Source organism: Patagioenas fasciata, chromosome 9 (assembly GCF_037038585.1).
Source record: "Patagioenas fasciata isolate bPatFas1 chromosome 9, bPatFas1.hap1, whole genome shotgun sequence".
NCBI lineage: Eukaryota > Metazoa > Chordata > Aves > Columbiformes > Columbidae > Patagioenas > Patagioenas fasciata.
This window is the reverse complement of record NC_092528.1, coordinates 9,972,775-9,987,939: the sequence shown is the minus strand read 5'-3', so window position 1 is coordinate 9,987,939 and position 15,165 is coordinate 9,972,775. Positions and strand designations below refer to the sequence as shown.

Genomic DNA, 15,165 nt, shown 5'->3' with positions numbered 1-15,165 from the left:
CCAGTGTGCCATGAGTGAGGAAATGGTTTATAGACTAAGAACTGATGGCAAGATTTCTTGTCTAGATATACTGATTTAAAGTGGATCTTTCTGTTACTTCTATTTTAACAAAGCATGGATCAGAAATGAAGTTTGCAATGAAAAAGGCCTGACAACCATAAATGAAGCGTCATGGTCTTGGATCTGTTATAAGAATTTTTAGTCCTAGATTTTGTCTCTGTTTTCATACTGTTCCTCTTCCCTGACACCAAACTGCCGTAATGGTGCTGTTCCAGCACTGAGCACAGGCAAAATGAATTCTGTGGAGAGCAGGCAGTTTCAGACAGGGCTTTCTTGAGACCGATTTTCCTTTATTTATCAGCTGGCCCTTGACTGGAGTTGAAAACAGAATGTGAATGCTAGTAAATAAATTGTGGTTTGTGTTTTGCTAGCAAGATCTGTCTTGATGAAATTCAAAGGTACAATATTAGAGGTCTCATCTGCTAGTTGCACTTGAAATTGCAGATTCAGTATCTGCCAGTAAAATGGTATTAATGATTTAATAGTACTAAATAGATCTGCATGGCTCAATCACTGTAACAAAACCTCAGAGCATCCTTCGTTTCACCAAGAGTACAAGGTGGGGTCTGCCTGCCGCATGTTTAGAAACCAAAAGCCTCTGGATGCCAGTGCGGCCTGTCCCACTAGATGTGACGATTCAGGCCCCCAGGAGACACAAGGGTTTGCACTCTGCACAGGGTGCCAGTCCTCTCTTGTGGGTAAAACTTCCAATAAATCTGCCTGAGGTCATAAAGTGAAGGGAAAAAACAGCTAGTTTGGTACCCACTATAAACAACACATCACCACAGCATTAGAAGTGCTTTCCTTGGGAGAGAAGTCTTAGAATTTGCTTAGAAATGTAATGTATCCACGTTGAAGTCTTCCACATATTTTAAACAAGGCCTGCTGCTGCCCTTAATAATTATGCTACATACTATGGCAACAAGTTTTCAATAATTGCTCAAGTCTTCAGTGTAATTTAAAATCACCTACTTGTGTTCAGAAAAAAAAAGGCATGAGAAAACATGCTGATTTTGACAGGAACTGTGAGCAAACTGAAGTTGAAATGATGTCTCATGAAAAACAGAACTGAATGTGTTTACCATTCTTTAATTATTATATTCCTGTTATATACAAAATGGAAGGTCATCCTGACCTTCTTTGGAGGTCTTGACATTGTTATTGACATGTTTATTTAGTGATTGCATGAACTTACAGCATTATTTCAGCTAAACAGATATTGTGAAAAGTATAATGGCCTTCTGGTGTTCTACATATTTTTCTTAGGCCACTTCCATAATGTATTTTGGAAGAGAAAGTTCAGGCATTTCTCGTATCCAACTAAATCCTTGCAGTAATGATGAACAGGGAAAACAAATCTTAAAGGATTTAAAAATTTTGCTGAAAATTGGTGTTTTCCTGATCTTGATTACCACTTCTGACGAATGTTTACAGGGCAGATATGTCAGTGCTTTTAAATATATAGGATATGCATGACTTCTTGTATCTTAAAATCTGCATCAGATTTGCAGCATTAGCCAGCCCTAACAGGGGTTCTCTTTTCCCTGTAAATATCTGCCTGAAACTGCTCAGATGTCATTTTAAGGTAAGGGAAGCAGTAAACTCTTTTGCTTAGGGAAAGTTTCCTTCATTCATTTTCCTGAAACTTGGTTCTTAGGACACATCTGCCTGCAGAGAAAAGAGAGATTTTCACAAGGAGCAGTCAAGCCTGTGAGCCTGAGGTCCCTTCTCTTCCGTGTGGACGTTCTACCTGGCCCTTCACCACCCTGGGGCTTGTCCCCAGCTTGTGAACCCGGCTTTCAAGCACCCTGCAGAAGAGGAGGGACCCACACAGAATACGCAGTGATTCTGAGAAACATTTCAAATTTTCAAGAGCCTGTAGAACAAACTGTTATGTAGTTTATTTGCATAATTAGATATCTAATTAATTTAATATTTTACAGACACTGAATCTGTGTAAGCCACGGAGTAAGCAAAAATGAATATTTTTCTGTGTTACTGTTCATTACCTTCTTTTGGGTATACTGCATAATGCCAGCCACGTGAAAACTACTAAGGAACAATTCTGTTTGCATTAAGGCTGGAGGCAAAACACTTCAGTTGAAAGCCTTGTTCAGAAGGAATACACCAAAAAGCTTGCTAGGGTGATTGTTTTGGTTGTCTTGGCTTGTGCCATAATACCTCAGTGTAATGCCCATGGCCACCTCTGAAAGTTTGTTAAACTGAAGCTGAATTCTATGCTCAGAGAATTATGTGCCTAAGTTATCCATCGATCAGATCTGGCTCAGCTTCCTAGTAATTAATTATGAATTTTTATTTGTTCACGTATGAAGAACAAGTGTTTGCAGTCAGCTTGGCCAGATACTCAAAATCATTCCTGCAATTCTGTTGTAATTGTGGTTGCAATAACTGTGCATAGAGGAACATGAGACTCCAGCTGGGTCAGACGAAGGATCTGTTCTACTTGGTCACCTTGGACAAGACCAAAAGGAGATGCTGTTTAGTGAGAAACACTCACTCTTTCAGGAGCCTCCTCTACTTTCTGGTTTATTCTGTCACTGGGCCGTCTTGTGAATTCTGCTGCCAGGTACCTGAGTCTAGGGAAAGATGTTCTTTTCCAGAATTGCTTGTCCCAGCTGGTGGCCTGCCTGACGCTCAGGTGTGATCCCTGCTGCTAGGGGCTGCCAGCCCTCATTGTGGTCACTGTTGGAGCCATCTCAAACCAGCTAGGCTCAAAATGAGCCCCATTAGCTCAGCTTGTACTTGGTTACTGAATCTCTGAAGAACAAACTATGAAGGGTTTTTCTTAGTTGCATTTTAAGCTTGCAGTGGATAAAAGAAATTTCAGTAATACTTTAATTCCTTTCGCTTAAGAATGGGAATAAATAGTAAACACATAACATGCAATAGCATTTTGATATACTGTTATGAATTTGAAAAGTGGTAGAAGGGAAATTTGAGTAAAATCTTGCAATTGATTTTCTTCTTGTGTTATATTTAAAGTTACCTAATTTTTCTGAGAGCTTTTAAAGTGACTGACTTGGATTGATTCCCAATGGAATTTTCCTTCCACACTAGGTTATTGTAATTATAAAATTGAACCTAACCTTTCTAGGTTGTCAATATCCAAGGACAAATGTTACCACAAGCAAAGAATGACTGTCAGGGAAGATAAGTGCTGAATCTTGAGGGCTTTGTTGGGGGAAGGATGGGAGCTGTCATTACCTCTCAGGAGCTGTTTATATTTTGTTTTGGCTGTATAAGTTATTGCCACTTCTCTTTTCAGCTGGGTAAATATATATACAATTTGAACAAAAATATTTATAAAATGACTTGTGTGCTTAAAAGATTTTACACAGGGGGATAAACTGTGGAGACCTTTGTCCTGACCAGGTATGCAATTTTAAAAGGCAGTGAGATCAGAAATGGACATCATTGTAATTTACAGTGAAAAAATGTTAAATGTAAACTGTATAGAATTCTTGAAATATCTGATATCATGTAAAGTATTTCCTTACTTTATGTTTTTCCAGAAATCCTCAACTACTGTGAACAAAACCTGTATGTATGCATTTGGAGGCAGGCTTTGTAGCATGCCCAGTTGCTTGACTCAGTACAGATTATCCAACTACTCTTAAGGATGTTGTAGAAAAAGGCTCCAAGTTCACATTACTCATCATTTGCATTTTGAATTTGGGAGAAAGCCTTGGAGAATTTGGTTCATTTGAGTAGCTGCTGCAGAATTTGACTGTTGTGTGTAGCAGGTGTCGATGCCTGACAGGCTGTGTCTTCTGCTACAGACAGACCCTGCAAAAGACACAAATGTTGATTCACACAGGCACAAAACCTCCCAAAACAGCACTTTTTCCAAGAACCCATTTGAGGGCTATTTGCAGAATACTACTGCTGCTCCACTTAGCTGAATGCTCATCTTTCTCAATGTATGTATTAGCCTGGAAACTTGACTTTCCTAGTTAAAAAGGAAGAAAGATTAGTTGTTGAATAGATTAACAGAGTCTTCAAGTGACACTCTTGTAAGAGCATCCAGGAGTACTTCTTGGCCTTCTGATACCTCGAGTTGCACCCTTAGACATATGTAAGTGAAAGCTGACTGCAGCTGTGTAGATTGTTCTCCTATAAATTCTACGTGCCCCTTTTTGATTTGAAGCTTAAGTGAGTTCACATCCTCTGCAATACTGAAAATCCCTATAACTAGTTAATTCGACTTCTCCCCATACTCCCCTCTTTATATATGTACCCCTGAAAAATGGCAGTGCATTTCTGGGTTTGGAATGGGGTGCCTGGGGTTGCATACATGCAGCTGCTCCAGCTCCCTGGCTGGTTGAACCTACCATGCAGTTAGGGAGGTCCTCTCAGATCTTTTTGTCTACTACTCATTAAAGAGGCGACAATAACTATGCATTTCTTTAAGGAAGACATTAGAATTTGTGAACTTTTTGAAGGATACGTGTTCTCCACTCAAAAAACCTGGGAATCACTTCAGCTTTGTGATTTGCATCTGCATCTTCTGTGCTCTTGTTGCAGCATCATTCCTGTTCTGGGCTGAGGTATTCCTCTTCTGGCTGAAGTATAACTGGTCTCTGGATTTATTTAATCTTTCCTTGACCTTGAAATGGCTGTCTAAAATTTACAGCTCACATTTTTAACCAAGGAATTTATTAGAGCTTTCTGGATTTACTGATTTCAAGTTCCAGTGTTTGAGACCCTAAATAATCCTGACACAGTCTTTTCCCATTTTGTATGGGGGTTATGGTCCCCAGAGAAAAAGCATGAGGGTCTTAAACTATAACATGTTGTCAAGCAACTCTACAAGCTGACATCCAAATTTTTTATAGTTACCATTTCCAAACTTTCTGAGACAGGAGGCACTTTCAGTGGTAGCACCTGTGAGAGACTTTTGCAGTCAGGGAGAAGCAAAAAGATATTCCAAGAGTTTGTTGTTGAAGTGCCTCACTCCCTGTGCACTTGTAGAGGGGGAAGAGTTTTCATGGCTTTGGGTCCAGAACAGTAGCACACCAAAGCATGTAAGATCATTGAAATATGTGGGGTTAAGTTGGGGAACTGAAAATAGATTTCAGCATCAATTAATCCATGTAAGCTGTGTTAAATAGCATTCCATTTCTTCTGCACTCTTACTAAGACAAGATTACTTTCCTGTTGATATTTTTGTTTGAGAAATATTGTGCGATATGCCTAAGAGTAACAGGAGTCTGTATGTTTCATAAAAATATCAGGATGTTCTGGAGCTCAATATCATTGTACTTGTTCATAATTTTTCAGGACATACCTATAGTGTTGTTGGTTTTTTGTTTGTTTTTCCAGAATGTGAGCTCTTCCTTTTTCAAGGCTCTGTTGTTAATTTCTGTCATATTTGTATTTTGATTCCAAAACTGAACCTAGAAATATTACTGTAATTCAAATCACTTATTCAAGCCAGGTATTTCCAGAGGCAGCAGAGAACACACAGAGCCCCATTTCTTCTGGTTTTAAGTTCCATGGTTGGATTCTTTGATGTCTAAGTGTCAGCTCTGACAGAAGGTTTTTCTGCCCCTGGGGAATTCACAATGCCACACTTCTTGGTGGATCTTTAGTGTCTAGCAGTGGTCAACTTCTCTAACCGCCAATTTTCAGAAGACTTGTGGGAAATCAATTTGCATTAAGTTGTCCTATAGATTCAAGATGAGAGAACGCTCCCCTCCAAGTGAACTACAACATATTCCTGTAGGAAAATGAACTAGTAATCTCGTACTTCATTTATGTGTTGCTGAACTTTGCTACCAGCAAGATGTGGCATTTGTAATAGGTAACATACTCCATGAGAGAGAGAACATTTAAAAGAAGGCAAAACCAAAGGTTGTTTGCTCCTTTCTCCTGATGATCTTTCTTATTCTCTCAGCTATTGCCTTTTCATTGGCAATGCGCAGTAAGCCCTGGTTTACATTTTATCAGATGTGCACCCACTCATCTTTTGAGCATTGCAAATGAACATTTTGCAGCAATCCTATAGTGGTAGGTAACAGCCACTCCAAAGGAGCAGATTCTGTGTTCTCATAATGAACTTGGGTTGGCAGCTTGGTCAGCAGTAAAGGGTAAGGTATCTGTTGGTGTCTTGTGCCATTGGTAATCGAGTGATAAGGGCATGTCTGGCCCAAAGAAAACAAGATCTGATGGTGAAGATGCAAGTCTGAAAATTCAAACCCGATTTCCCCGCAACTCAGTGTTTCTTGCTTCCCTCACTTCAGTCTTGGCAGCTGCAACCAGCAAACCCCAGTTGTGATTTGAAATGCTTGTGGCACATGTGTGGTACGGCTGTGCTGATGCCTGCCTAGCAAGCGGGTGTTGGTGCTGAGGGGTTCACCCACATGCTGCGTTTCCCTGGAGCTGAATTTGGTTTCAGATCAGGGGAAGCAGAATTCTGCTGGAAAATGTGTCAGCATTTGAATAATAACTCCAAGCACTATCGCTAGAAAGATCTTGCATTTTAAAATTCTAAGCTTCCCATTAAAAAAATCAAAGAAAATTACTATTCTATACTAGTGAAAGGTCTCCTGCTTTAGAGAGATAAGTTTCTCTTGGTATCCAGAAGGGCATGACATTTTTCCCTTGTTTGATTTTATTAGGTATATTAAATATGACCTCAATGTTTAAGGTTGCTCAAGCTGCAAGAGTTCAGAAGATTACAGATGAGATTTTTTTGGGTTTATTTTGTTAAGCCTCTGCAATAATTGTAAATAGTCATTCTTTTAAAGAACAAATAGTAAGAGGTCAAATAAGCCATGTGTATATATATATATGACTCTGTATTTCATTACAAAGGTATGTTCACAGGAGAAGAAATGTAACTATGGTTGTTAGACGGATATTTAAATATCATTGGTGTATGAGTAAAAAAGCTGGAATCCAAAGAAAAGTATATAGCACCATGAAATGTTATTGATAATTGAGAAGATAATGAGGTGTGAGGAATACTAGTTTTCAGCTATAGATGTTCACTGTTAGAAGGTAGGCTTGATTAAATGTCACGAAAGAGACAAGAGGAATGGTCATAGTGTTATTGTAGTTAGTGAGGGATGTTTTTCTGTCAATTTGTAATTTAAGATCGGCAGGCTTATTTTAAAGTTTAAAATAAATCAACGTAGTCATTCTTTACGTTGATTCCTGCTTATTCTGAGTACTGAAAATTGAATTTAGGAAAAGAGCAGTGCATTTTCCATTTCTATTAATTTTTATTAAAATGTGTCACAGCTATCTCCAGTTCTTTGCAGCTGATATTTTACGGTTCTCTAACCTTTCACAATGTTTGATTTAGAGGCAGGGTCTCACAACCTGGGGCTGGCTGTGTCCTGCCCTGGGCACTCCCGGCATGCTGGACGAGTCACTTGGTGCCTCTGCACCAGCTTCCCAGCATGTTTTGTCCCTTTAAGTATCAGATGCTGTTTGACAGGGACTGCCTCATACTATTTTTTCTTCACAGTGAAACACAGGGTGTATCTCAGTGGAGATATTTAAGAGCTACAGATATTACAAATAATATCTCATTATTCTATCTTTCATTTTGTTAATCTCACTTCAGATTGAAATGTCTGTGCAGTGGTTTAAATTTTGGAGCGTTGCTAGTGTTTTTTAGCATATACTAGTGAGAAGAAAGGCACTAAAAGGTCCATAGGACAAAAAAGTATGAACGTTATTTGCCCTTTCATTTAATGAATTGCTTTATTTTTAATGGAGTAGAACTGGTTAAAATTTTCCACTGAGAAATATTTTTTCTTTAAAATACTGTGGTATTGATTGATATGCAGGAAACTGGTTAAAAAGAAAAACCCCAAAGTTAAGGTTTGGCATAGGAAATACTGAAACTTTTGCAATTTAAAGAGTCATTTTATTTCTATGGTATAAAAAAAATACAAATCAAAATGAAGTGAATATTTTCATTTGGATGCTTAAACTATTGATTTGCAACAAAAAATGATGACTCTAAATATTTTTGAAACTTCTCACAGGAAAAACAAAAATCTTGGATTTTTTTCACTGCTCATGTATATGAGAACCACACTGCTTTTCCAAACCACTATGGTGCTGGTTGGTTAAAGCTCTTAAATCCATAGTGACTAGATTTGAGATGTATGTAACTTGAAGACCTGAACTTCAGGGACATGATGTGATCTAAGATGGATTTTACTGCAACCTGTGCTGGGAATTTGGGTCTGCATGCTGTGGGAGACCTGGAGAACCTGGGGCACAGGAGAGGGCATCCAGGGCAGAAATGTGCTCCAGCTGTGTTGTACCCTCTCTCCAGATCCAAAGGGTTCAAAAGGCAATTTTGTTTTATGTTTTCATTTGCGTAGAGTGTTTCTTTTACTTTCCAGAAGGGATTGAGATAGACTATTTTGTTTCACAAAGTTGTGTTTTAAAGTAATGCTGTGCTAGTCCCTGGTGAGACCAGAACAATATACACAGTACATGGCATTGAGTGAGGCAGCTGGATCCTGCTCTGCCTGCTGGAGATATGTCAGGATTAATCCAGTATGTTCTCATTCAGTTCTACAATTTTAGATTCTTCACAGTGTACTATACAGGACCAGGCCATAATTCATACAATTAAGTTGATGTTGAGTGTCATGTCTATACAGCTTTCAACCTTTCATGTTCAATTTGTTTATTTTTTTCAGAGGAGAATTCTTAGCTTTACATAGCAGTAGTTTTCCTGGAGGAAATGGTCTAAGGTAGAGAAAATTGTCCCTATACCTTTGCTGGCATATACAATGTTGTGCCAAGGGGCAGAGAAGATTATTTGAAGTTGTCTGTGGTCTGAAATACTCAGCAGATAGGCAGTTGTGACTCAGGGTTTTAAAGATGCCCTAAAATGCGCAGACCAGCAAGAAGCCATCTTACCCTGGTTATAAGGGGAAACTTGAAAGAGGGAAACCAAATTCAGTACCGTGTGGGATGATGGACTTGTGTGATTAAGGTCTCTGGTAGTACCATACCCATGGTAGGATTTCCTTTGTCTTCTTTTCATGTTTGCTTGAGGATTTGAGTGTAGGTGAAAACTTTAACGACTGCTTATTTGTGGATTAGAAAGGGAAGAGGTTTGTCTTACTACTGTCACTTAAAGCTGTTAGAGCAAATAAATGTAGCAGGATGCAGGAGCGGCATCAGATCCGCAGTGCACGAAGGAAAACACAAGCTTGCTTACTCCTGGTCTTGTATTAAATCCTCTGTGAGAAGCTTCAGAAAGGGCAATAGGGGCAAATGGCTGAGTGATGTTAGTGTTCTGAACCCAGGGTCCAAGGCACTGATGTTTCACAGGGCTGGGAATTCTCTCTTCATTCTATTTTGTCCAAGAAAGCACTTCACTGACAGTGATTTGTTGATGCTGACTTCTTTTACTCATTTCCTTGTTTTAAGGGAACGTTGTCTAGTTAAAGGCTGGAAGACTCAGTTGTCTTGTTGATTACAAAACCCTTCAAACCACCGAACAGGCTCTGCTGTCTATATACAGGGCAGACATCCCACCAAAATCTGTGTACCTACAGAGTGCGAGTATGTTTCTAAAAGTTTGAGTTGGCAACACTTCTATCAGTCACTGTTTCAGCCTGTTTCCAGGTGTGCTGTAGTCCAGGTATCCAGTGACAAATCCACAACTGTTGGCTTTCTGGTAGCAGCGCTTTTTGCACTCCCTCTTAGTTGGGTCATTCTGGTGCAGGAGACTAGTTTTTAGGTCCTGGAAAGAAGAATCTTTCTCTTCCCCAGATACCTTCTCTTGCAGTAAACACCAGCCACAAGGAACAAGCTGACCTTTGGACAGTTGTAAATCAGTTTCTCCATTAAAATACAGTTTTCCTTTCCCTTCCTTTCATACAGGTTGATAAAGTGTGTGGACAACCCAAACAACAAGAAGGGAACCTGTCACCAGACAATATAGTGCCAGTGAAGGAAGCGACTGAAACCCAGACATTTGTGATGGCTCACGTGAGTCTGAACAATAAAAGAAGGTAACCCTAAGCAACAGTTGCTTTGAAATAAACTCTCTGCCTCTCAATTTCTTAATGGCTCCTTGCACCATAGTGTTCAAGCCAGAGCCACACTTTTGTCACCCTGTCTTCTCTCCAGCTGTTGTCATCACTGATAGTTGCACAGATGTGTTTGTGGTATTAGGTGGCAGGTCTCTCCAAGAAAAGCATTTTATGGGTCAGACTTGATGTCATTACTTAGCACAAAGGTGTTCATTATTTCCAGAAATTTTTCATCATTTCAGTGAAAATGGTGAAAGCTTTTCCTCTACAAAGTCTGAGCAATTTCCACAGTAATTTCCACAATTGAGTCTAAATTACTTAAAATACAACTGCTCGGGTCTTCAAGGACTTGAGCTTATCCAGGGGTATAGCTGGGAAGGAGTGAAAAGAGAAGGTTCATTGCATGACACAGTCAGTCCCTCACTTCATGGAGCTGGGGAAGAGTAATAAGATCCCTTGAAATTGCCTTGATTTGTTATGTAACAGAGGAGGAGCAGAAACATTTATGTTTAGGTTTGTCGTGTCCAGCTTGGCTTCTGTTCATGAGCTGCGTGCCAGCTGAATTACTGCCACTAGCCCTGGCATGTCCCTGCTCCCAGATCTCCTAGTCTGTTTTGTACTTCCCCTCGTGTAGCTCCTGGATTGGTTTTCTGTACATGGTAAATGGTGATGGAATGATGCCTTTGCATTCCCACTCATGATACATGAGTAGATGTCAGACCTAACTGCCCACAAAATCGCAATGACATATTGCTGGCTAGCATATTGTTCTCTGTCACACCAGTATACATTTGGAACAACTTCGGCAAAATGGGGTGGGATCGTGCTGGGCTTGTGCTTCTGTCTGAGAACAGTATGTAATCTGCCCAGGGAGTTCCGTGTGTGTCTCTGTATGTTGGATTGATAGGTGGTGGACAGGAATGCTACCATTTCCATAGCCTGAATTCTGGAGTTTGAGTTGTGAAGATAAGATTTTTATCAACTTTTGTTTTAATTCTCATTTAAGCTTGCATGAATGAAACAAACACTGCTTTAGAAGATAAGAGTAATAGCAGCAAGCTCTGTTAGAGTGATAGCGGTATTTTTATCCCTTTGTTACTTAAAACCAAAACACAAGTTTGTGCTAGTGCTTGGAGCTAATAAATTTCTACCATGCAAATCAGAGAAAAGACCATTAAGGAAATTAAATTAATAAATTCCGCTGTAATAATCTAAATAACAGTTGTAGTACAATTAATTAAATATGCTTCTAAAACCAGAGAGCCCCAGGTCATCTTATGTATAACTTATTGACATCACTGGGACTTGTACAATGGCAACCAAAAAGGCAGAATTACCAACCTGTTAACAGGTGACTTCTTAAACTGATGCAAATTGGTGTCTTTAATGGCACAACAGCCGTTCTTTCTGACCTGAGGATCTGGTCCCTCCTACTCCTAATCAGCTGAATTACTTGGATATTGACCTTTTAAAATTTAAGACCTGTCGATGGAAAAGAAAATATGCTAAAATACACAGTTTCCCAAAATTGGTGTGAGCACTGAAAATTAATTTATCTAAAAAATCTAAACTGAGGCCATCCTTATAAAATTAGCACAAAACATTACTGAAATACAGTGTTGATAATTATTGTAGAGAGCCCATACACTAGAAATGAATGATGGAGTAATAGTTAGAAGTGTAGAATATTTTTTACTTTTCCACAGCTTGCTATGAAACACATGACATGAAGCTTGTGCTTTGCTTCTTGGAAGTGATTGAGAAACAATAAATAGACTGAAATACAGTGATTGGCTGCATCACTGTGGTGTTCATCATCTATCATCTAATCACATATGATATCAATAAAAAGTAATTTTAGGTAATAAAATTTTATAATGGATGAGTGAAATCATTCTTGCAGTGGGTTGTTTAAAATGCACTTAGAGTGACAGATAACTGCTTCAGGGGATATAGATTATGAGAGTAATTATGTGAATCCTTTTTGGTGCCATTCCTTCTGGCGATTTAAAAAATGAAAGAGCAGTAATGTCAGCTGTCTGTCAGCGTAGGTACAAGGTCACACAGGGAATCGGCCCGACCGAGTCTGTTGGTCTGTGCCGTAGGCGTCCCTCCAAATAATCCTTAATGCAAGGGGACTGTGGAACATGACTCCTACCTTTTAGAATAAGGAAAGAAAAAGAGAAGAAATCAGCCAGCACTCCCCAAGTGAACAGAAAATCTGTGGCTCATTCCCCTAATGTGTCAGAAAATTCCCAGACTCAAAGAACTGGTCTGATTAGCACATCTGCAGAAGAAACCACAGTAAAGTGGCCTCTCATCTCTTCTACCCTACCTGATCAGACATGCCCCTAAAACCCTGTGGTGAATCACCTTATACCTACACATGTGTGTTTGCTCCAAAGGTATTGCATCTTTGCAAGGCCAATTACAGAATCAAGCTCCTTTTAAAAAGAGTGTGAGAACCTCTGGTTTCAGCTGTTCAGGAGAGCTAAGGCTGCTTGTGCAGTTGAAAAATGGGACTGTTAAGCTGGTGTCTTTGGTCCTTCCTGGTGTGTGATATCTGAGTCTGGATGCAGGCAGTCCTCCTCACCCTCGGCTGCTCTGCACACCATGGCCCTGCATGGTCCCTGAATTCACATAGCAGCTGCATCTTCTTTTGCAGCTTTTTTTGCTCCTCTTAGTCTCATGGGTTCCTGGAAGATTTCCCATCTTTATTTTCCCCTGCATTCCATGCCTGCATATTTTTTTTTATGCAACACTAAGCACCAGGGACAATAGTGTGAGAGGCTGAAACTTGAATAAACATTGAATGATCTTCCAGGAAACCTTTTCCTCTGATTAAGCTGAAAAGTATAGATTTGATTAGTGTTATATATATATATATTTTAATTTCACAATCATATTCAGGGATTAATTGAAACTGTCAGGATTGCTGCTGTAGTTATTTTTTAATGTGAAGTTTATTGTAACATGTAGAGATGACAAGAAAATTGAAACCACATGATGGTACATGGCATTTACATGGCATGTACAGAATCTCAGTTGGTAAACTGGAATGTTATTGCTGAGTTCAGCACAAAGTGCTATTCTGATCAGAGTCTGGACTCCTGGCGATGTTGAATACCTGCCTTTTAGTATGTCTGCTGCATGTAATACTTCAAACCACTATACACAGAGGGGTTACAAATTTGGATATAAAAATGTATTATGTTTAACGAAGAACTATAGCATGATACTAGGTCTCTAGTTGTTGGAGTCAGACTTTGAAATAATATTTTGTTGGGATTTCTTTGTTATACTGTGGACTTACAGATCTCTTACACATCTTAAAGTAAAGGTTTTTGAGAAGGTTTAATTCAACAGCATCTATTTTATTTAAAATGAACTACCTCCTGGGTCAGGCATTACATTATATTATTAAAATCTGAGTATTAAACGGTTAGTGCAAGAGAGTTTATTCATGCCAGATACAAATTAACTTACTGTGGAAACTAACCAAACATTTCTGACTGTCCAAGGCATAAGTTTCATCAGATCCAGATTTTCCTTGTTACATACTCTCATTTGCTTTTTTCCACTGGCTGTGTTGGAATAACTGCTTCAGGGATGACAGGTGACACTCACCTGATGACCAGTGCAGGCCCAGCCTCTCCTGTGGCCACGCCTGCCATGAGCTTCCAGCAAGTACCATGGCAAAGCCACCACCGTCTGGGTGTCCGCAGAGCTGTCAGGGTGGTGCTTGCTCTCTCCAGTAAGGGTTAGCTGGATTGACAAGTACTGGTGAACCTGTCTGCAGGCAGGCACCGCTCCAGCTGTGGTCACTACATTATACATGAGAGTATCGGTTTAAGAAAAAGCTGAATGTGACGTCAAATCATGGAAGTGGAAAAAATTGCATTATGATGATAATGTGAAGTACAATGTTTAATGTTAATTGAGGGACCTTGGGATATCAGTGCCATGAAATGCATTTGCACTAAATAATTACCAGAGTGATTTCCACAGTTTTTCTTCCAATATAACTTTAGAGCCTGTCTCTCCTGTTTTGCAAGGGTGGTTTTTTTTCAGTGGTGGAATCTGACTGGAATTGAATAGTAAAAGATATCTGTATTCACATTATTTATTAACAGACAGCAAATTGCTCATTGTACCAGAAAATGAATGCTACTTGTGTGTATCCCCCTTCCCGTGGTGCTCATTCTAAACTGTTTGCCATTGTTTTCTTCTATAGCCTCATATACTTACAGTTCTTCCATTTGGTATCAGTTAGAGTTAATTTATGTGGCACTGAATTTATTTTCAGCTTTTCGCTCTGTGTATTGCATTTGGAATTGTGCTCTCATTCGAAAAAGATTGGGAGAAACAATCTCAGTTGTGTTTTTTTTTTTCCAGTATTGCATTGACATTTTTAATTGCATCTATGCTTCGAAAAAATCTCATGACGATTTTCCTCCTTATTTGTTCTCTTGTATTATCCTATGCATGTGCTTGATGACCTTTCTTTCAAATAATTTTTACTTTTCTCTTTTGTTTCTCATTTCTTTTCCTCATTTGCCTGAATTCCTGCTTCTTCCCTACTCCCCAAACTCTCCTGATCGATGCTTATTATCCCCGGCCTATTCCAGTTCTCTGCCTCTGAAAGCTTCAAAGAATGACAAATCAAGAAGTTTGAAAAAAATCTCTCGGTAAGAATGAAAACAAGATGATGTACTTCATTGTCACTACGCTTAGCTCATCTCCACTGTAAGCTGCTGTTTCAACCGTAATCTAGGAATTCATACTGTGGGGCACTGGGAAACTGTACCTTTTCTACCTGAGTGTGTTTAACTTTATACTGTTGGAAAGTAAATATTTTGATTTGTTAAGATCAAGAATTGGACACAGAATTCTGCATTTGCCAAGATGCTACTTTGAAATGTCACTCTGCTGAAAATGTAAGGGTGTTAAAGCCTCTTGGAGTAAGCTAAGACCAGCTTTAGGCTCTTCAAAGGGTGCTCCTTTTCTCCTTCAAAGAAAACTCCATTTTAGAATCTGTAAAAATCTTTAGCATCCATGTCACTTTCCA

General features: G+C 39.2%; 1 protein-coding gene across 2 annotated transcripts in view; it reads left to right on the top strand.

Annotated features, from left to right (window-relative positions):
- The window catches only part of LOC136105341 (glypican-5-like), a 349,014-nt gene that overhangs the window by 108,192 nt on the left and 225,657 nt on the right, over nucleotides 1-15,165 (top strand). The window contains exons 4-5 of one of the 2 annotated variants that reach the window (XM_065845058.2): nucleotides 9,946-10,076; nucleotides 14,726-14,785. In XM_065845058.2, the coding sequence (XP_065701130.1) occupies nucleotides 9,946-10,076; nucleotides 14,726-14,785 (191 nt within the window). The remainder of the gene's footprint in view (nucleotides 1-9,945; nucleotides 10,077-14,725; nucleotides 14,786-15,165) is intronic. The other variant, XM_065845059.2, reaches the window with a different exon arrangement.